This window comes from Leucoraja erinacea, chromosome 4 (assembly GCF_028641065.1).
Source record: "Leucoraja erinacea ecotype New England chromosome 4, Leri_hhj_1, whole genome shotgun sequence".
Lineage (NCBI taxonomy): Eukaryota > Metazoa > Chordata > Chondrichthyes > Rajiformes > Rajidae > Leucoraja > Leucoraja erinaceus.
In genome coordinates this window covers 28,010,309-28,033,194 of record NC_073380.1, presented here as the reverse complement: position 1 = coordinate 28,033,194, position 22,886 = coordinate 28,010,309, and the positions used below count along the sequence as shown (strand labels likewise).

The 22,886-nt window shown below is 45.8% G+C and overlaps 2 protein-coding genes across 6 annotated transcripts in view; one reads left to right on the top strand and one right to left on the bottom strand.

Annotated features, from left to right (window-relative positions):
• Positions 1-731: 731 nt before the first annotated feature.
• The window catches only part of LOC129696035 (uncharacterized), a 28,676-nt gene continuing 6,521 nt past the window's right edge, over positions 732-22,886 (bottom strand). Inside the window, exons 2-3 of the mRNA XM_055633444.1 lie at positions 16,160-16,671; positions 732-2,869 (exon numbers count right to left, since the gene is read on the bottom strand). Coding sequence (XP_055489419.1) covers positions 2,634-2,869; positions 16,160-16,671 — 748 coding nt within the window. The 3' untranslated portion in view covers positions 732-2,633. The remainder of the gene's footprint in view (positions 2,870-16,159; positions 16,672-22,886) is intronic.
• The window catches only part of LOC129696221 (DENN domain-containing protein 3-like), a 92,827-nt gene continuing 86,459 nt past the window's right edge, over positions 16,519-22,886 (top strand). For 2 of the 5 annotated variants that reach the window (XR_008723290.1, XM_055633898.1), the window contains exon 1: positions 16,519-16,917. The gene's annotated coding sequence lies outside the window, so the exon portion shown is untranslated. The remainder of the gene's footprint in view (positions 16,918-22,886) is intronic. The other 3 variants (XR_008723289.1, XM_055633896.1, XM_055633897.1) reach the window with 3 other exon arrangements.

Sequence of the window (22,886 nt, the reverse complement as noted above, 5' to 3'; positions counted from 1 at the left end):
TAAAGATTGGAGATTGCATTTATGACTTTGTGGTTACAATTTGTGTCTATGGATTAAACTATTACATGTAATAAATAAGATTTGTAACGGATAATTAATTTGGAATCAAAAGTCTGTGTGTATCATGGTGTACATTGAACAATCTGCAAGTCATAAAAGCCCACTGATGTCCATTTGGAAAATAAATCTATTGTCCTTACCTGGTCTACTGACATGTGGCTTCAGACTCAGAATAAAGAAGTTGACTATTAACTACTTTCTGAAAGCCACTCAATTAAAGGGCATGTGAGGATTGGCAATTGAACAGTGGTCTTGCCTTTAATATTTAATCATGTACAGCACAGAAACAGGCTCTTCGGCTCAATTCGTCCAAGTTACTTAACCAAGCTAGCTCCAGTTGCTTGCACTTGATCCCTCCAAACCTTTCTTTTCCATGAATGAACCTGTCCAAATATCTTTAAAAAGTTGTAATTGTACCTGCATCTACCTCTTCCTCTTCTACATATATAATACCCTCTGTTGAAAAATTGTCCCTCAGATCCCTTTTTAATCTTTCCCCCCACCTCATACAAATACCCTCAAGTTGCAGACTCTCCTACCTGGGAAAAAGACAATGGCTATTCACCTTTTACCTGCAATAGTTAAGACAGATTTAAGTACATGTCTACTATGTATGTAATTACTGTTAGCAAACATATACTCAGATATCATGATGATTATATTTTAATTAAAAAAATCAAGAATGAAACCATTCACACCTGCATTGTCCCTTTGCTGCATGTAAGCAGCAGTTAATATATTGGAGAACATGAATAAACCATTAGGAATGAATCATCACTTAATAACTTAAATAGATTATGTCATTTACCACATTTACTTTGTGGTTTGTTATTAACAATTGTTTTGCAATTAAAAATAACCTGCATTAACAGCTCCTTTCACAATGTAGATGTTCCAAGGTGCTTCATAGCAGAATTATCCCATCATATATGATATTCAGGTGTTTTTAAGAAGCATCTTAAAGGAGGACGCAAATGCAGCCAGGCATAGAAGTTTAAGTTTAGAAAAGACATTTCAGACATTTCATTTTCACTTAAAACAGTTGAATGCAATGCCACTGGTGATGGGAATAATAAATGATGAATGCACAAGCTTGTGGAATTTCTGAAGATTAAATATTTCAGTGAGTGGTCGGGGATATTAAAGTAATAGGAAGGGGAAAACAGTTCAAATCCCTTCAGAAAGGATAAACATTTTGAGTTGTAGTTTAATCTGTCCTAATGTCAGTCATTAAGCACAGAAATAATGAGTGTGGAGATCTTAGGACAAGGCAGCAGGCAATTTTCTTTTCATAATCATCATGGTACAAAGGAAGCAAGCCCATGTTATTTTATGGAATACACTATCAAAGATGCAAGCTAAATGCCGATGGAACTGAAGCAGTCAAAAATGTAAATATTCTTGTTAAACACAGGGAATTAGGTGGATTTGAGCTGAGAACGCTAAATTCATTTTACCTACCAATAAAATGTAACCTTTCCATGTGAATAAAAATATATACATTTGAGTTTTACGACGCATTGTCTCCTCAGGTATGTTCAATTCCTGAATTAATATATTATTAATGTTAGCTTCTTCCACTAATTTCACTGTGGTTCTTTTTTTTTCACTTGTATTACCACTGTAACCATTATCTGTGGCTAATCTCAGTTTCCTCTGTTAAAAGACTGCTACCACAAACTTCCGTTATATTGCTTCGAAAGGAAGCCATTATCTTTGCTGGTCTTTCCTGCCAAACATAATGCGATTACTAGGCACTTTACGTTTATTTTAAAATTACAAAGTAACTAAAATCGACCTTTTTTAAATTAAAATATAACATTTAAGAAGATAACATTTCATCGTGGGCAACAAAACGTGTAGCGAGATTATTAACCCTTTTGCTGGATTGGCTTCCCGTCAAAAACGGAGCCAGTGATAGTTTCAACCTATCGTTACTAGTACTTTAATACTCTCAATTTTTCTTAAAACATTTTTTATCTCATAATGCATAAAATGATTTTTAATGAACATGAGATTAGATATTCTATATCAACAATAGAGGTCAATTAAGTCAAGTCACGGTTAATTGTCACATACACATTTGTCACATACAATTTAGAGACAAGTTGAACATTTTCCATCAGTGTAAATTAAATATCAGACGTAGCTGTTTGTCTAAATTATGCTGACATTGCTGATAGTTTAAATGTTACATTTGTTAAAAACGTCATTATTTAATATTCACGTGGATGTTTCTGTATGGGTGGTGGCGGGACTTATAAATTCAAGTGTACTCCAAGACCTTTCTTTTGCGGGCCCATCGCTCTGTCCATTCATTGCAAGAAGTTGCAATGTCTGTTGTGCTAACTCTGTGGAGTTTGGGAAGTACTGTTTGCCAGATCAGTCTATTTAAATACCGAGGACATACGTTGGTTCAACACGGATGCCTGCTGCGGAAAAAATAGACAGCAGAATGCAGTGCTGGAAAGCTGCCTGTGTGTGATAAGTCTGCAAAGCGAGCGTTAAAAAAATTGGCATTGCTGAGATCCCGCTCGGACTACGTCAAAGCACCGGCTAAAATTTGGCTTTTGTTAGCATTCCAGATGTCCCAGACCATGGCAGTTCACCCAACCTTGAGCGTTCTCATGTAACATTGCTCTGGCAAGTGGCGGGGTAGGAAACTGGGTCAGGAAAAGCAACAGCAGCAGGATATCCGGGCGCTTCCCCTCCACCCCCATCAATGCCAAACATCCGTGTTGTGAAGGAAAATATTGCCTTGCCAACCTCATCAAGAAATCCGTATTCGAGATCTTTGCGACTCGCAGCTCTGCAACAAAGTATCAATAAGTACAAACATTAAACAAATATATTGACGTGCATTTTATATGCAGGTGAAACTGCGGTTCCTTGTCGGGCGCTTCATTCCCAGAATCCCAGGTCTCGGGTTATTAAAATACCGGAAGTTTTATGTTCCTTGGCGTGTATGCCTTTGCAGGCTTCTATCAAATACAAATGTTTCAGCCCTCCCCACACACTTAGAACGTGGCCTGGGGAACAGTAATTCCCATTTTCCGAAAGGTGGAGCATTTCGATTACATTTCATCTAATTAAATGAATTGGGATTGAGCGACAGTTAAAACTCGTTCTGAAACTACGTGCGTTTCTTATAAGTAATGAAAGCTTTCCTCTAGAATTTGTCGACACTTGAGCTATGATCGAAAAGCAAAAACTAGAGATGCTGGAAACTCAGCAGGCCGGTCAGAATCAGTGGAAGGAAAAGCAGCTAACATTTCGCGTAGCTGCTTCCAGATGTGTTAAATACTTGTTGAATGATTTTCGAAAAGATATAGGTAATAATATGAATATTCAAAGTGTTACATTTAATTACTGTTGTTACTTTCTTTGTCCTTACCCATTTAACTTTTAAATGAATTGTACATATCAATTACAATTGTTTGCTAAAATTAGCTAAATCCTTTGTAGCTTGTTAAAGAATCTCGAGCAGTGACCTAGTTCACATACTGTTGCTTCTCTCGTCTGCCAAAAATCTAACCTTAACCTCCCCCTTTTTACTCAACTATATGCTGCCTCTGGGAGGAAAAGAAAACATGTGTTTGGTGGTGATTTCACATTTCCCCAACACTTTTTGCGTTCCTAAGGGACCTTTTCCTTCCTGATGTTCTGGAATTGATGCAGTCTTTTACAAAGCCATTGTAAAAATCTGAAGGAATATTATAATTTAATGCCTTCAGAGATTATTACAAGTATAGCATGTAATACCGAGGACTTGAAAACATGTTTGCCTGTTGCTTAATCAAGCTTAAGACCAAAGATGGACACAAGGTGCTAGAGAAACTCAGCTGGTCAGGCAGCATCTCTGAAGAAAAAGGATGGGTGATGTATCGGGTCGAGACCCTTCTAAACAGGTTCTCAAAATACTAAAGAGACTGGCTAAAAAGTGCAACTTTAATTTTTTATATTGATAAATGGATTAACAAATGAGCGATTTCAAGCAATTTTGAAATTGCTTGAAGCATTGATAGTTTAAGAAACAAGCAGAGTATCGACAAGTGTAGTGATGGGGCTAAATATCACTATTTAGCACCACCTCAACACCAGCAAAACCAAGGAACTGATTGTGGATTTTGGAAGGAGTAGGATGGGGACCTACAATCCCGTTTATATTAACGGGTCGATGGTTGAAGAGCTTCAAATTCCTGGGCGTGCACATCTCTGAAGATCTTTCCTGGTGCGAGAACACTGATGCAATTATTAAGAAAGCTCATCAGCGCCTCTACTTCCTGAGAAGATTACGGTGAGTCAGTTTGTCAAGGAGGACTCTCTCTAACTTCTACAGAAGCACAGTAGAGAGCATGCTGACCGGTTGCATCGTGGCTTGGTTCGGCAACATGAGCGCCCTGGAGAGGAAAAGACTACAAAAAGTAGTAAACACTGCCCAGTCCATCATCGGCTCTGACCTCCCTTCCATTGAGGGGATCTATCGCAGTCGCTGCCTCAAAAAGGTTGGCAGTATCATCAAGGACCCGCACCATCCTGACCACACACTCATCTTCAGGTAGAAGGTACAGGAGCCTGAAGACTGCAACGACCAGGTTCAGGAATAGCTACTTCCCCACAGCCATCAGGCTATTAAACTTGGCTCGAACAAAACTCTGAACTTTAATAGTCCATTATCTGTTATTTGCACTTTATCAATTTATTCATGTGTGTATATATTTATATAATGGTATATGGACACACTGATCTGTTTTGTAGTCAATGCCTACTATGTTCTGTTGTGCTGAAGCAAAGCAAGAATTTCATTGTCCTATCAGGGACACATGACAATAAACTCACTTGAACTTGAACTTGATATGTAAAATAGTCTCTCTCAGGGGTGCAATTAGTTTTGGCAATGGGTCATGTGGATTGTACAAATGGGCTTGGCCGGAACAGGTATCAAAGGATAGAAGACTGTAAGTCACCCAGTGGTAAAAGATGGGAAGCCTTGGCAAGGAGATTCCTGGTCATAACACCCCATTCAAAGTGGCTCTGTTGAAAGTAACTGGTGACAAAGGCGGTAGTCATCATTACTTCCCTTTTTTCTAAAATATACAAGGAGTTAATGGTGTAGAATTATTATTTTGCCTTGCCATTGTGTATTCAAGTTCAAGTTTGCATTTATTATCACTTAACCAACTAAGGTACAGTGAAATTTGAGTTACCATACAACCATACTAAGTGAAAAGCAACAATATACACAGACACATAAAATAAAATTGAACATAAACAACATCACAGTGGAATCACATTCCTCACTGTGATGGAAGGCAATAAAGTTCAGTCATCTTCCACTGTTCACCCTAGATCGGGGCCTTTGAACCCTCCGCACTTGCCGCTGCCGATGATCTGATGTTCAAGCCCTCTCGTTAGGATGGTCGAAACTCCGACGTTGGGATGGATTGGAACACTCCACGGCATGGAGCTCCCGAGTCGGCTTCTTACCGGAGACCCCGGGCGGCTTCACGGTGTTAATGTCCACAGGCCCTGTTGGAGCTCCGCTGACATCCCTCGGCAAAGGATCGCAGCTCCCAATGCTAAAGTCTGCGCCACGTCACGCCCGCGGCTTGAAGCTGCGGGCTGGTCTCCAGGAAAGGCCGCACCACTCCACGTTGTAGGCCGCAGGGGGGGGCGGAGATGCGACACAGAGAAAAATCGTATCTCTGTCGAAGTAAGTGACTGAAAAAGGTTTCCTCCGGTTCCCCTCCCCCCAACCCCCACATAATACAAACCAAGAAAAACGAAATCATACTTTTAAAACATACTTAAAATAATAATAACAGAGAGGGGACTGACAGACTGTTGGCGAGGCAGCCACCGCGGTGGCGCCACCCGATGGAGAGATTATTAAATGAAAGTTATCATACACCCGAGGAGAGAATTAATTAAACTAAATTAGGAAGAAATGTTTCAATTGAGAACACAATGTACATTAACATTAAAATAAGACTCAAAACAGCATTCCCAGTTCCTTGTTTCTGCATATTAATATTGTTCCTGAAACAAAGAACTGCAGATGCTGGTAAATACACAAAAGGACACGTGCAGGACTAAAGGGCCTGTCCCACTAAGGCAATTTTTTCAGCGACTGCCAGCGATTGTCACAGTTCTATCAGGTCGCTGAAATAGCGACGACTGGACCCCCCCCCCCCCCCCCACGACAATGTCTACGGCAAGCTACGACAACCTACCACCGAGACGATGGCAAGCTACGGCAAGCTACCGACAACTGGCGACCCATTAGGACGTTCACCTACGACAACCAAAGTCAACTTACGTCAACCAGACAATTCAGTCGCCAATTGACGTAGGTAGTCGCCAATGGAATTCACTGGTCAGCACCCGGCAACAACCAATGTCACCTGGCGACAACCTACGACAGCACCTACGACAGGAGAAGACAAGCTACGTCAAGCCCACAGTCGTCGAAAAGTTTTGAACATTTCAAAATCCAGCGGCGACCTGAAAAACGTTACGACTCTTTAGACGACGTGAGGAGACTACTCACGACCATACAGGTGTCACCCCGCGACCATGCGGAGACACTCATCGCCAAAAAAAATCCCTAAGTGGAACAGAGGCTTAACTAAGCAGTTCAGACAGCATTAAAGGAGAACATAAATAGATGTTCAAGATGTTCACCAGGTTGGTACTAGACCCCAAGAAAGGGACTTTGCAGAGTGCCTTTGTGATGGATTCTTTGAACAGCTTATATTGGAGCCTACCAGGGAGAAGGCAATTCTGGATTTAGTGTTAGGTAATGAACCGGATTTGATAAAGGACCTCGAAATTAATGAGCCATTAAGAGGCAGTGACCATAACATGGTCAGGTTTAATCTACAATTGGAGAGGGAGAAGAGTAGATCGGAGGTGTCAGTGTTGCAGTTGAATAAAGGGGACTATGGGACCATGAGGGAGGAGCTGGCCAAAGTTGACTGGAAAGATACACTAGCAGGGATGACAGTGGAACAAAAATGGCAGGTGTTTCTAGGAATAATACAGAAGGTGCAGGATCAGTTCATTCCTAGGAGGAAGAAAGATTCCAAGGGGAGAAAGGGACGGCCATGGCTGACAAGGGACATCAGGGACAGTATAAAAATTAAAGCGAAGAAGTACAACGTAGCAAAGATGAGCGGGAAGCAAGAGGATTGGGTAATGTTTAAAGAACAACAGAAGATAACCATAAAGACAATACGGGGAGAAAAGATGAGGTACGAAGGTAAGATAGCCAAGAATATAAAGCAGGATAGTAAAAGCTTCTTTAGGTACATGAAGAGGAAAAAATTAGTTAAGACCAAAGTTGGACCCTTGAAGGTGAATTAATAAAAAGGTGAATTTATTATGGGGAACAAGGAAATGGCAGATGAGTTGAACAGGTACTTTGGATCTGTCTTCACTAAGGAGGACACAAACAATCTTCCTGATATAGTAGTGGCCTGAGAATCTGGGGTGACAAGAGGAACTGAGGGAAATCCACATTAGGCAGGAAATGGTGTTGGATAGACTGATGGGACTGACGGCTGATAAATCCCCAGGGCCTGATGGTCTGCATCCCATGGTACTTAAGGAAGTGGCTAGAAATCGTGGATGCATTGGTGATAATTTTCCAATGTTCTATAGACTCAGGATCAGTTCCTGTGGATTGGAGGGTAGCTAATGTTATCCCACTTTTTAAGAAACGCGTGAGAGAGAAAACAGAGAACAAGGACGACAGATGGTGCAATGGGCTAAGTGTTCGGCTGGCAACCTGAAGGTGGCCGGTTCGAATCCTGCTTGGAGTGTGTACTGTCGTTGTGTCCTTGGGCAAGACACTTCACCTACCTTTGCTCTGGGACTAGAGATGGAAATTAGCTACTGATTAGCTACAATCTCGCATATTTACATACAAATGTTAATTAATATGCACTGTCCCTATAAACAAATTACATTATTATTATAGACCAGTTAGCCTGACATCAGTGTTTTCAAGTCATACCAGGGGTCTCATCCACTGCTCTCTCTCCCCATCCCCGCACTCGCAACAAGGGAAGAGTCCCTCTGGTCCTCACCTTTCACCCCACCAGCCGGCAAATACAACACATAATCCTCCGCCATTTCTCCCACCTCCAACGTGACCCCACCACCCGCCACATCTTCCCATCTCCCCCCATGTCTGCCTTCCGCAAAGACCGCTCCTTCTGCAACTCCCTTGTCAATTCTTCCCTTCCCTCCTGCACCACCCCCTCCCCGGGCACTTTCCGTTGCAACCGCAGGAAATGCAACACCTGTCCCTTCACCTCCCCCCTCGACTCCATTCAAGGACCCAAGCAATCGTTCCAGGTGCGACAAAGGTTCACCTGCATCTCCTCCAACCTCATCTACTGCATCCGCTGCTCTAGGTGTCAGCTGATTTACATCGGGGAGACTAAGCGTAGGTTGGGCGATCGTTTCGCTGAACACCTCCGCTCAGTCCGCAATAACCAACCTGACCTCCCGGTGGCTCAGCACTTCAACTCCCCCTCCCATTCCCAATCCGACCTCTCTGTCCTGGGTCTCCTCCATTGCCAGAGTGAGCAACAGCGGAAATTGGAGGAACAGCACCTCATATTCCGCCTGGGGACCTTGCGTCCGGATGGCATTAACATTGAATTCTCCCAATTTTGCTAGACCTTGCTGTCTCCTCCCCTTCCTTAACCCTCTAGCTGTCTCCTCCCACCCTCCCATCCGCCCGCCCTCGGGCTCCTCCTCCTCCCCTTTTCCTTCCTTCTCCCCCTCCACCCCCCATCAGTCTGAAGAAGGGTTTTGGCCCGAAACGTCGCCTATTTCCTTCGCTCCATAGATGCTGCTGCACCCGCTGAGTTTCTCCAGCAATTTTGTGTACCTTCAGCCTGACATCAGTGGTGGGGAAGATGCTGGAGTCAATTATAAAAGATAAGATAGCCGCACATTTGGATAGCAGTAAAAGGATCGGTCCGAGTCAGCGTGGATTTACGAAGGGGAAATCATGCTTGCCTAATCTTCTGGAATTTTTTGAAGATGTAACTAAGAAAATGGACAAGGGAGAGCCAGTGGATGTAGTGTACCTGGACTTTCAGAAAGCATTTGATAAGGTCCCACATAGGAGATTAGTGAGCAATATTAGCGCACATGGTATTTGCGGTAGAGTGCTGACATGGATAGAGAAGTGGTTGGCAGACAGGAAACAAAGAGTAGGGATTAACGGGTCCCTTTCAGGATGGCAGGCAGTGACTAGTGGGGTACCGCAATTGTCGGTGCTGGGACCGCAGCTACAGGTGCACAACCTTTTATCCGAAGTTCCAAATAACGAAAACCTCCGAATAGCGACATTTTTTCAGTCCTTGAAGAAAGGTCCTTGAAAACGTTCACCGAGGGCGGCCCGCAGAGGTGACAGCGGAACCTCCGGTCGGTCCTCGAAGAAAGGGGAACTAAATCCCCATTCATAAAAGAGAAGGTGAGGGTATATTGCGCGGGAGGGTTAATAATTGACAATCTGCTGCTGCCTGCCCGCTGAGTTAAAAAGTTCCCACGGTAGACACGATACACAGTGTATCGTGAGTCTTGCATGAGAACTTTTTAACTCAGCGGGCAGGCAGCAGCAAATTGTCGCTCCCTTAAGTTTCACCCCACCTACACCCCTCTGCTTCCCGGCCATGTGTGTGACCCCTTCCCTCCCCTCTCCAGCTCCCCGCCCATTGCACCGGCGCGGGGGTTTTGCACTGTCTTCACGTCGGAGCTAGTGCCAATCACCGGAGACGTCAGGACCAACGGGGCACCGACCCCCAGGCCCACTGCAAGCACGGAGAACCCAGAGACCCACAGCCAGCAGCAGCCCAGCCCCGTTCCAATTCCAGAGGAACACGCTCCCCGTACGGACCGAAGCTGATGGTGCAAGGTGCAAGGTGCGTCTTGGTCTTGAGGTTGATGATGAGGGGGCGCAGCTCGGGCTGTGACGTCTCCGGCCACCCCCCTGTACAGGAGCTGAGGCTGGGAACTGTGGAGTTGTTTGCAGTTGCAGAGGGAGGGGGCAAGGGCGGTACAGTTCCCAGTCTCAGCTCCATTCCAGGGGGGTGACCGGAGACGTCAGGACCAACGGGACACCGACTGCAAGCACGGAGATCCCATAGACTCACAGCCAGCAGCAACTCTAGCCCAGCCCCGCTCCAACTCCAGAGGAACCCGGGTTGCGGATGAGGGGCCGCAGCTCGGGCTGTGGGCGAACTGCCACTTGTCGCTGTAGCGGCCCATCGGGGAGCGGGTTCCTGTTGGTCCTGACGTCTCCGGCCACCCCCCTGGACAGGAGCTGAGAGACGTCAGGACCACCAGAAGCCGCTCCCCGATGCGCCGCTACAGCGACAAGTGGCAGTTCGCCCACAGCCCGTGCTGCGCCCCCTCATCGGGACACCGACCCCCAGGCCCACTGCAAGCACGGAGATCCCAGAGACTCACAGCCAGCAGCAACTCTAGCCCAGCCCCGCTCCAACTCCAGAGGAACCCGGGTTGCGGATGAGGGGGCGCAGCTCGGGCTGTGGGCGAACTGCCACTTGTCGCCGTAGCGGCCCATCGGGCAGCGGATTCCTCTGGAGTTGGAGGGACAGGGAGACACAGCGGCTTTTGAGATTGGTGGGCAATCACTTCCAAAGTTCTGCCCACACAGTCAGTACACCTCTCCTACACTTGTCTCCCGCACTAAGATTATCTCGCAGAGAATGATCCCAGCCTAACCCTCCCTATTCTCTCCTATTCTGCAAGAAAAAACTACATTGAAGACTCAAACTCGCGATCGAGTAACTGCCGGGATCGAGGCGCAAACTCGCGACCTTGCGGATATGAGCCGAGCACTCTACCACTGAGCCAGCCGTTAAAATCTACGCTAAAAATCTTCCATTCCGAAAGCCGAAAAATTCTGAATTACGGAAAGTGTCTGGTCCCAAGGCTTTCGGATAAAAGGTTGTGCACCTGTATTTACAATATACATCAATGATTTGGATGAAGGGATTCAAAGTAACATTAGCAAATTTGCAGATGACACAAAGCTGGGTGGCAGTGTGAACTATGAGGAGGATGCTATGAGAATGCAGGGTGACTTGGACAGGTTGGGTGAGTGGGCAGATGCATGGCAGATGAAGTTTAATTCGGATAAATGTTAGGTTATCCACTTTGGTAGCAAAAACAAGAAGGCAGATTACTTTCTAAATGGCATCAAGTTGGGAAAAGGGGAAGCACAACGGGATCTAGGGGCAACAGAGTACTCACTCTGTACCAGGCACACGCTGTGAGTAATTACTCAAGGTAGGCAGGCGGCTTTAAAAAAAAATCTTAAACCGCGCATGCGCAGATTGTTCTCTCCCTAAAAATAAAAAATAAAAATAAGTAACAATTCAAATTGCCCAAGGCTTCTAAATCTCCTTCATTTTTTAATTAGTGAATGGGTGGGGGGCGGTGAATGAAGGCAGGTGGAGAGATGGTGGGAAAAACGGGAGCACATTGAATCAGTTGTCATCTTATTGAATGACAATACTAATTCAAGGGACCAATTGGAGGGAGAGTTCCTTTCACAGTGTGTGGAGAGTGTGTGCCAGGGGTTAAAGATACGGGGAGGGCAGGAGTGTTGAGAAGGAGAAGGTCGGAGATCATGTCAGACTCACTCACCGCTGCCGCAGCGCTCCGGGCACGGACAGCAGAACTGGCCGCCACTTCCAGGGAAGGAAGCAGCTCGGGTGACTGCGAGCGGCCGCCGGGACCCGACTGCAGAACCGGCTGCCACTTCAGCGCCTTCTGCTGGTCCCCGCTCACCTCTGGCAGTGCTCGCCGGCTGAACACCTCTCACCTGCCGCTCGCCGGCTTCACTCATGTCAGTTGCTTCCTGCAAACTCGAGTAACCTCAATTGGTCCCTTGAGCGCGCTGTCGGAATTTAAGGATTTGCGGGAAGCCGGCCGGCGAGCGGCAGGAGAGAGGTGTTTAGATGGAGAGCACGTCCAGAGGTGAGCGGGGACCAGCAGAAGTGGCTGAAGTGGCAGCCGATTCTGCTGTCTGGTCCCAGCGGCTGCTTGCAGTCACCCGAGCTGCTTCCTTCCTCGGAGGTGGCGGCCAGTTCTGCTGTCCGTACCCGGAGCGCTGCGGCAGCCACCCGAACTAATTCACAACGCTCCTGCCTTCCCCACAACTTTACCCCGGGCCAAACTCCACAAACATTGTGAAAGGAGCTCTTCCCTCCACCCACCCTGGGACAGTATTTAAAAACATAAAGTACCTAGAAATGTACTTACCACAGTATTGGTACATGAACTCCATTCTTCTCTCTTTGTTTCCTAACATACCCTTCAGATAATGGCAATCCATATTTGAAAAACCCGCCAAGAAACTTGCGCTACAGCAAAGGCAGAATTTCTGCCTCCTTCAGCTTTGCTTGAAATTGACGGCTTCAAGCAGCGCGGTCCGCACGTGGGCTGCACAGACTTTCACATGTTACAAGTGCTGTGGTTGAAAGGCACGGAGAATTATGCCTACCTAAGAGATCGATCTCTTAAATAGGCATAATTCTCCCATGCTTCTACTATTTATATTTAATGATAACCATGTCACAATTTTAGTCAGGGTAGGCAGTGCCTACCTTGCATACCCTGACGGCACGTGCCTGCTTTGTACTCACTCTATACTCATGAGTGCGTAGCCGGTCATAGTGCGAACTCCATCATCAAGTTCGCTGACGACACCACTGTTGTGGGACGTATCACTGATGGGGACGAGTCAGAGTATAGAAGTGAGATCGACCAACTGACCAAATGGTGCCAGCACAATAACCTGGCCCTCAACACCAGCAAAACCAAGGAACTGATTGTGGACTTTGGAAGGGGTAGGTTGGGGACTCACAGTCCCGTTTATATCAACGGGTCGATATATAACGGGTGGAAAGGGTCAAGAGCTTCAAATTCCTGGGTGTGCACATCTCTGAAGATCTCTCCTGGTCCGAGAACACTGATGTTATTATTTAGAAAGCACATCAGTGCCTCTACTTCCTGAGAAGATTATGGAGAGTCGGTATGTCAAGGAGGACTCTCTCTAACTTCTACAGGTGCACATAGAGAGCATGCTGACCGGTTGCATCGTGGCTTGGTTCAGCAGTGCCCAGGAGTGAAAAACACTACAAAAAGTGGTAAACACTGCCCATCATCGGCTATGACCTCCCAACCATCGAGGGGATTTATTGCAGTCGCTGCCTCAAAAAGGCTGGCAGCATCATCAAAGACCCACATCATCCTGGCCACACACTCATCTCCCCGTTACCTTCAGGTAGAAGGAAGTGGAGCCTGAAGACTACAACGTCCAGGTTCAGAAACAGATTCTTCCCCACAGCCATTAAGCTATTGAACCGACATTTGCCGTGGAGATTTAAAGATCCAAAATATCGGGAATTATCGCGTTTGCTCGCTGAATTTCATCAAAAGTAAGGCATTATTAACTTACTTTTGATGAAATTCAGCGAGCAAACGCGATAATTCCCGATATTTTGGATCTTTAAATCTCCACGGCAAATGTCGGCTGTTCACTTCCGCTGCTTTCTACCTTCAGTTCCCTCTTGTAATTACCTTACTTTCTATCTTTTTTTTTGCCTGAAAATTTAGGTCGCTGTGCTTCACGGTCACCCCGACTAGCACAGAAAATTTCAGCTCAAAAATCGGCCGTTTTCCATGTTTTTAACGGGTGGGAAAGTGCGTGTTTCCCCATTCACTAACATGTACCGAACTGACATATGTCCTCCAGTTAAAATTTTCGGTCACGTGAGGGGGGATCTACGCTCATTTGACCTTTGGTGAAATCACCCTATACTAGACTAAGTGGGGCCCGTTGTGTCCCATGTTTACACAGGAGGGCTGGTCCCCCAATGCAATATCCCACCTCTCCATCAATTCCAACAGGCTGTTGAAGCGCCGGCTCTGTCAAAAATCGGCTGTTCCCCCGCTGCTTTTCGGCAAGCTCGGACAGAGAGGGCGAAAACCACTGGGGGAACAGCGAATCTTTTGCTTGAGCTAGAGCGACAGAGCCGGTCCGGGGAAAGGGGGGGGGGGGGGTGTGGGGGTGTGGAAGTGGAGAGCCGGGCGGCTGCAGGGAAAATTGCTAGCAAAATGTGAAAAATGTCGCCGTTTTTGGAGGCAGCAGCCGTTATGGTGGCTGGCCAGTAGGAGGCAAAAAAATGAGTGAGTGGAGGGGGGAAGGATTTAAAAAATGTGTACAGAAAAATGTCTAAATGCGCGCGTTTGTGGAGGGGGGGGGAGGTGCGGGGCGGCATCACACACACTAACCACACCCACACCAACTACCCCCTTGATATTATATTAATATTATTTATTAGATCCTTTTACCTCATAACCGCCCTATCCACTGACGCATAACCGCCCTATCCACTGACGCATAGCCCCCAACTCGCAAGCGCGTCTAGAGAAGGGGGGGGGAGAGAGCGAGGGCAGAGAGAGAATGGGGATCGCCCCAGGGTTGCGTCCTCAGCCCCCTATTGTACTCCCTGTACACACACATGACTGTGTGGCTAGGTTCAGCTCCAATTCAATAATTAAGTTTGCTGATGACACTGTGGTGGTGGGCCTGATCTCAGACAATGATGAGAAGGCCTACCGGGAGGAGGTGGCTGATCTAGCACTCTGGTGCCAGGAGAACAGCCTCCTCTTGAACATCAAAAAAACGAAGGAGCTGATCATGGACTTTAGGAGGGCACATCATCCGAGGACGTACACTCCATTGAGTATAAATGGGGATCCTGTGGATAGGGTGAGCTGTTTTAAATATCTGGGAGTCCACATCTCTGAGGATATGACATGGTCATCATGTGCCTCAGCACTGGTGAGTAAGGCAAGGCAGCGCATTTACCACCTCAGGCAATTGAGGAAATTCAGAGTGTCTCCGAGGATCCTCCAGTGCTTCTACGCAGCGGCGGTGGAAAGCATCTTGTCCGGAAACATTACCATCTGGTTTGGGAATTGCTCTGCCAAGGACAAGAAGGCTCTGCAGAGAGTAGTGTGTTCGGCCGAACGCACTATGGGAACTTCACTCACCCCCCTGCAGGAACTATACATCAGGAGGTGCAACTCCAGAGCAAACAAAATCATGAGAGACCTCTTCCACCCCTGCAACGGACTGTTCCAGCTGCTACGGTCAGGCAAACGCCTCCGTTGCCATGCAGTGAGAACGGAGAGGTTGAGAAGGAGTTTGTTCCCAGAGGCAATTCGGACTGTAAACGCCTATCTCACCAGGGACTAACTCTACAGAACGTTTTTCCTTCTATTATTTATTATGTAAAAGAATATGTGTGTTATGATTGTGTTTATAATTTGTTTGGTTGTTTTGTTGTTTGTCTTTTGCACAAAAGTCCGCGAGCATTGCCACTTTCATTTCACTGCACATCTCGTATGTGTATGTGACAAATAAACTTGACTTGACTTGACAGTGAGGGAGGCAGAGACAGAAGGGCAAGAGACAGGGGGAGAGGGGGTGGAGGAGAGGAGAAGGAGAGAGAGGGGGGGGAGAGAGAGGGGGGAGGAGAGAGGGAGAGAGAGAGAGAGAGGGGGATAGAGAGAGAGAGACACACACACACAGTTTTAATAGATAGATAGATAGATAGATAGATAGATAGATAGATAGATAGATAGATGTGTTGTATCTTGATGTGTGTTCCAGTCGGCTCATTACATGGTGTCAGAAGTTTACAAAGGTCCTCGGAATGGTCAACCACCTGGGAAAATGTATTCCCAACCTCACGACATATCTGCCCCCCAGCGATAACTGACACACAAGTACTCGGACGCTGCATAGTCCTGGCATCCGCAGCACCAAAGAGCTTTTGACACTCTCAAATTGCAGCTGGCTAACGCACCTACTCTCGCCTACTTTGCTTTGGAGTTACCACTAACGCTCATCTGCGATGCGTTACACTATCCATATCCCAGGCGATCAGCTGAATATCTGACGATCCTTTGACATCGTTTGTGACCATCTCCAGGTTTGTCTGCTTTACGGAATGATGTTGTATGTACACAGTCCACCTACCCGTGTGCGTTCCCGACGCCTCGGGCACCCCAACAAAGAGCGGGGCCGCGCACCCCCAACAAAGAGCGGGCCGCGCACCCCCAACAAAGAGCGGGGCCGCGCACCCCCAACAAAGAGCGGGGCCGCGCACCCCCAACAAAGAGCGGGGCCGCGCACGGCGGCGCCTCCGCCCGTTTAAATTGGCGCGCACGCGAACGCATGCGTCGAAGGTCAGGCCGGCCGCGTAGCGCAGCGCCCCCAACGTCACGCTGCAGGACGTTGCAGCGCGCGCCCTCGTGAGCGCGCCCGTTGCGCTGCGTGTGTTTGCGGGGCGCGTGCCGGCTTCTCCAGGAGGTGGCGAATCGTCACCGTGAACAGCTGAGCTGTTGTGGAAGGAAATGATGTTGGGATGGGGGAAATAAGGGTGTTTACGTGGGCTGGTGGAAACTAAAATAAACAGCCGACATTCCCAGAATTCTTTGAACAAAAAGAAGTTGTCAGGTGATTTGCTGAGGAAACTTTCTTTTTGTTTTCTGTGAGATGCGGTGTGTGTGAGGGGAGGCTCCGGCCGTGCCAACCAAAGAACCTTTGCTATAGGATCTTTGGTGCCATCTCACCTTCCCCATGCGTGGCGGAATTTGCGTGCCTGATCCCTGATCCCGGAGCTGGAGTGGATGCGTTGCCATTCTTTACCCCCCTCACTACTGCCTGAAAAAAAGCACAACCCTGTGCAAAATCCTTCGGATCCTGTGCACGGCGATCCACAGCCGTTAGACATCGTAAGTGTTTAATCCTATCTATTTGTCACATCTTCCATCCAAACTGCTGATGATCTCCCCTTGTTTGTTTTTTTTTTTGGCGTGACGATGAGACCCTGTGCGGGGTGCAGCTTGTTTATTCTGGTTTAAACTCTGTTATCTTTAGACTTTAGATTTAGATTTCACTTGGCCTGAAGCATTTTCTTCGAGAAGGAAATGAACACAAGAAAATGACAGACGCAAGGAACTGCTGGTCGGAATCATGAAACATGTAAAATCTCAGGCTTTTGTAAAAACATTACTTTTATATCTCTGAGGAAGTTTCATGTATTAAAATAGGATTGAGCTGCAATCTCCAAGAAATATGCTGTTCATTAAAGCAAATTAGGAAATTATGCTGTAGAACTTAATACTTGTTATTAGTAGCAATGTTACAACATTTTGAGATTTAAAAAATCTAGTCTGCAATTTATCCCATCAGATAAAGCATAAAAAGAAGTTTAATTTGATACCTAATTCACTTTCATATCTTCAGTATTAAAAACGTTATGGCCATTTTCATACTCGGAAATTAGCATCCTGTTCCCTATTGATTTTCCATTGACTTAACACAAAAGTTGTGATCAAGGACAGTGAAATGACAATAACTTTATAAAAAAATTAAGAGAACTGAAAGACATTTTCAGTTATTATAGATTGAAGCATTCTGAAACAAATATTAAACAATCTTACTTGGATGACCTGAAATTAAAGCATATAATTAGTTAGTTACCCAATTGTAGCTAATTCCAAAATTCAATTACTAGATCTAAACATCTATCCATTTCTTAAGAAAAGATTAACATTTTTAAATAGCCTAAGTGTCCAAAGAACATTCACACAAGAATTCACAATAAAACATGATTTTTAAATCTCATTGACATTAATTTATAGGCCAAATGGAAGGGATTTAGTGTTCAATTGCTGTAAATTAATGGCCTTTTAAATCAGCTTGCGAGTGGGTTTTTCTCGAATGCGATGGTTTGGAATGTTGCCATTGCGATGGATTTGAAGCCCATATGCGGCATGAAAGATACTGCGGGATTGAATAGGCCCCCAAGTCGCGTATTCGCAACTTAAAATTTTGAATAAAGGGATCTTAAGAAGACCTTTTTAATGTAAAAATAAACAACCTACCTTGCCTTGTCCCCTACATAACATCCGTCCCGTTGTCGGCGTTCCCGGCATTAGAGGATGATTTTTAATCTACTATAACAATTAAACAACCCAATTTAGTTATAAAATAGCTGCAGCGAACAAATTTCCCAGTGATTTTTCATCAGCAACTAAGTAGGCTGAACAACATTGATTTCATCAGCCTAGAGAAAACGGCGCTTTAAACCCGCCCCCCCTCTCAAAGGCGCCAAAGTCGCGCACACGGGCAGCGGCAGAATTGCAGCGCCGCTGAAGGTAAGTTTTGCAACATACCTATTATTAGGAAGTGCTGTTTCATAACATTGGAGTCACTGTTTTTACGGCCACTGGATTGCGCAGGGTTCCGTTTGTTTAACGTCGAAAGCTAACTATTTCAGAAATCTCTTTCGTTCTCCATTACTCTCCCAACTTCTGTTCTCAGTCTCCGGCTGTGTTTCAAGGAAATTCAATACAAGCTCAAACAATGGCGCCATTTAATCCTTTCTTTTTTCCATCAGCCCTCTCTTTCACCTTGTTCTCACATCTCCCTTGTCATTTAATCTCCTCTGCCTTCCATCTGTCACATACATACTCCTTGGACAGTAAAGGCTGATAATAGTCCCAATATAAATTTCACGTTTACAATTCCATAGTTCAGTGAATACATTTCAGCAATTTCCTATTTTAATTGCTTTTCCAAAGTGTATGGCCTTAACAGACACATAAGCCAGATTGCCACAAAAGCAAACGGAAATTTGGGTTTTCTCCGGTGAAACTTATCTGGTTTTGACAAACCCAATAAGGAGGTAGCGTACAAAGCACTTGTCCGCGCACTGTTGGAATATTACCAGGCAATATTGGACCCTCACCAGAAAAATAACATTGACACCCTTGACAAGGTTCAGAGGCGTGCAGCCCGGTTTGTTAATAACGACTACCGAAGACAGTCAAGTGTCACCAATATGTTAAATCGCCTTAACAGGGAGTCGCTGAGGTCAAGACGCACAAAAGCCCGCTTATGTACTTACTGTCTACAAGGAGACTCATGGCATCATCCCCAGTAATATATCTCACCTCATTCTATCTATTACCCAGAAATCTACAAGACATTTCCAAGGCACTTTATTTATACTACAATTAGAGCAAACAAAAATAGCTATCTATAGTCATCACCCGTCCACTTTACATTGTTTCCAACATCTTGTATTACCTTCTGTTCTTATTACATTCCTATATTATCATTATCCATCCAGCTTCAAATCATTAGCATGATAATGTTACTTATTCCATACTCCTTTACACTCATCATCTTGGATCATTTTCCTTTCTAGCTTCTTCTAAACTGCTGGAAGGTTTGAACACATGGTATCCAGGTAGACCTAACTAACTGGATAGAGAATTGGTTCATATTGGTGGGACGTAGAAAATGTTGGTGGAAGGTTGTTTTTAATGAGACTGGTGATTTTGAGGGTAGGTGCTGGGGCCCGTTACTGCTTGTTTATATCAACAAATAGGATGAGTGTATATGGCATGATAAGTAAGTTGCAGATTAAACTAAAATGGGTGATATCTAGACAGGGTGTCAAGTGGGCTGAAGAATGGCAAATAGACTTTAATTCAGATGAGTGTGAGGTGTTGCACTTTGGGGAGTCATAGAAGTACATATAGGAAATGACAGATGGCATATAGGAAAGATGTCATTGAATTGGAAGGAGTGGAGAAGATTTCTGTTGCCATGACTAGAGGGTCTGCACTACAAGGGAGAGGTTGGGCAGGCTAGGACTATTCCTTGGAGTACAGAACAACTAGAGATGAACATACAGAGGTGTATAAAATCACAAGGGGAAAAGGGTGAAAGCACAGCAACTTTTTTCTATGCAGTAAAATCAAGAACTTGAAGGCATAGGTTTAAGGTGAGAGGAGAAAGGTTTAGTAGGAACCAAACCAAGTGGGAGCCGTTGGGGCCCCATTCCCCAACACAATATTTCACCACTCACACGTTCCCCCAATGCAACCCGTTTCCACCACTCACCCGTTCCCCCAACGCAACCAGTTGACCTAACACAATATTCCACCTCTCACCCATAGCCCCCAACTGCACAGGCACAGCTCATTACCCTCATCCCCAACACTCCCCCCTCCTCTTCACCCTCCATCTTCTCTCCCCTCTCCACTCCCTCACCTCTTCCTCCCTCTCCTTTCCCCTACACTTCCTCCCTCCCTCCATAATCCCTCTCATTGTGAGGTGGAAGCTGCTGTTTTTTTAATGTAAATTAAATACAATGTTATTGTGATGTAATTGTGGGGCACTGCTGATGGGCAGTTTATGTAAATTAGATGCCATTGTGGCATCATACCCTGCTACCTGCCACTGCAAGTTCAAGTGATTTTTCTCAAAGTGGGGTTTGAGAAAAGTAAAGTTTAAAATGTGAATATCTTTTAAATTATAACATCAATCTGAATGAAACTTGATTTAAAAAATACACCACAGGACAATTGTAAGTAGGGTGGTGCAAAAATTGTAGCGCTATCGTGTACCATTTTGGCGTAGTTCGGGGAGCACATGGGCACGCACGCAGACACACAGAATCACAAATAAGATAGAATAGAATAGACTGCAATTTATTGTCATTGAAACCTAGGTTTGAACGAAATATAATTTTTACAGTTTTTTACATTACAAAACCATCCAAGACCCACACTTAACACAGTTTACATAAACATCCATCACAGTGAGTCTCCAACATCTCCTCACTGTGATGGAAGGCAAAGTCTTTATCTCTTCCCTTTATTCCTTCCCCCGTGGTTCAGCAGTCCAACTGCAGTGTCGAGGCGAACTGGGGCTCCGATGTTAAAGCCCCGGTGGGCGATGGTAAGTCCTGAGGCCGTTTAAGCCACGCCGGGTGATGTTAGGCCCCGGCTCCATGTCCTTAAACCCGCAATTCCAGCGGGAGAAGTCGCAGTTGCGGAGCTCGGAAAAGCGGTCTCCCACCAGGGACCTGCGAGCTCCCAATGTTTCCGTCCACTGGGTCTGCGGCCAGTGCCTCCGAACTCCAAAAGTCGGGTCGCAGCCGCATGCCACCACAGCTCTTCCCACTGCGAAGTTGGCCAGCTCCGCGATGTCAGTTCCGTAGGCTCTACAACTGGAGCCCTCAGGTTAGTCCCGGCCGGAGGTCGCCGCCGGCTCCACGATGTTAGGCCCAACGACATCCGAGACCCGACAGGGAATAGTCGGGTCTCCGCACAGGGAAGAGATTTAAAATGTTTTTCCCCACAGCCCCCCCACCACCCCCACATATACACAGCTAAAAAAAAATAAAAACTAACTCAAGACATACATTTAACAAGACAAAAATTAAAAAAGACAGACGACTGTAGTCGAGCCGCTGCCGTTAGGCGCCGCCACTGTACAAGATGAGAGTTTTAGTAACATACTAGACCAAGTGGGACCCATTGGGTCCCGTCCTGTAAACGCGCGGTCGAGGGAGGGGGGCCTGCGGTGTCACATACACACTAACCACCTCCCACACCATGCCCCTTGATATTATAATATTATTAATTTACTCCTTTTACCCCCATCTCACTCATAGCCCCCAACCCGCAGGTGCGTCAAGAAAGGGCGGCGAGTGGGCAGGGCGGCCGGTGAGCGGGCGGCAACCAAACGACTGCGAGTCGAAGGGGTGACGTCACTCGCAGCGCATGGAACAACAGCGCAGCAGGCCGCGGGGAGCAGAGTTATTGTGATGACATCAGCGAGACTATCACGTTTATTTTCAAAGTTATTTCAGATTTATTTTATAAATATCTCGAGAAATAAAGTTCAACATTTTCAGATAAGGTGATTTCGGACCAGGGGATAAATCTCTATCGGAATATGTGAACGTTTTACCGTTAGCACGTTGTTTTTTTGACAAGATGTGACAGCACAACAAAATAAATACACACTCACCCATAGCCCCCAACTGCACAGGCATGGCTGACGGGTTCCCGTTGTGACGCAAGTCACGGCAACCCTCCTCAACTGCGTCTTGCCATCCCTCTACCTACCCTATCCTCCATTCCCCCTCATCGCCCAATGCTCCCCCCCCCCCCCCATCTCTTAACCCTCCTTCTTCTCTTCCCTCTCCTCCCCTCCTCCACTCCCTCCCTCACCTCTCCCTCCCTCTTCTTTCCCCTATGAGAGGAAGCCAAGATGTGGTGTCAGATGGGCTGGGACTAGAGGGTGCAAACAAACAAAACAGAAGGCATTGGGGGTTAGGTGCAGGTTTGCTATCCAAGGTAGGATGGTGTTGTTACCTTGGGGTTTGAAAATTAGAAGAGGAATTAAGGGTTCGCAGATGATTTGAATGAAAGTTGAGACCTGACAAAACTTAAGGAGAGGAGGAAATGGGAGTTGCAATGACAGTTTGATGGTAGCTTTGTTTTACAGAATGTTTTGTTTCCTGCCCAGCTCCCATTGCTTTGCATTGAACGATAACAGTTTTGTTTGCTGCGCAAACCTTGCAGAAAAGAAAATGGTGAGACAGACCAGGAGGGATTCATTGGGCCCTTCCTGCTTGGAGAAATATTCATGCAAAATCTGAAAATGAATATATTATTTAAAAAATACAACATAAAATATATAACAACATTTTAATGTTTTTATCTTGGAGAAGTACAGAATAACGAAACACACACACACACAAGATCAGTTAACAATCACATTCATTAGTACATATACATGATCAAAATAAAGGCATGCATTAAAAACAATGAAGTCTGAAGAAGGGTCTCGATCCGAAATGTCGCCGTTTTCCTTCGCTCCATAGATGCTTGCT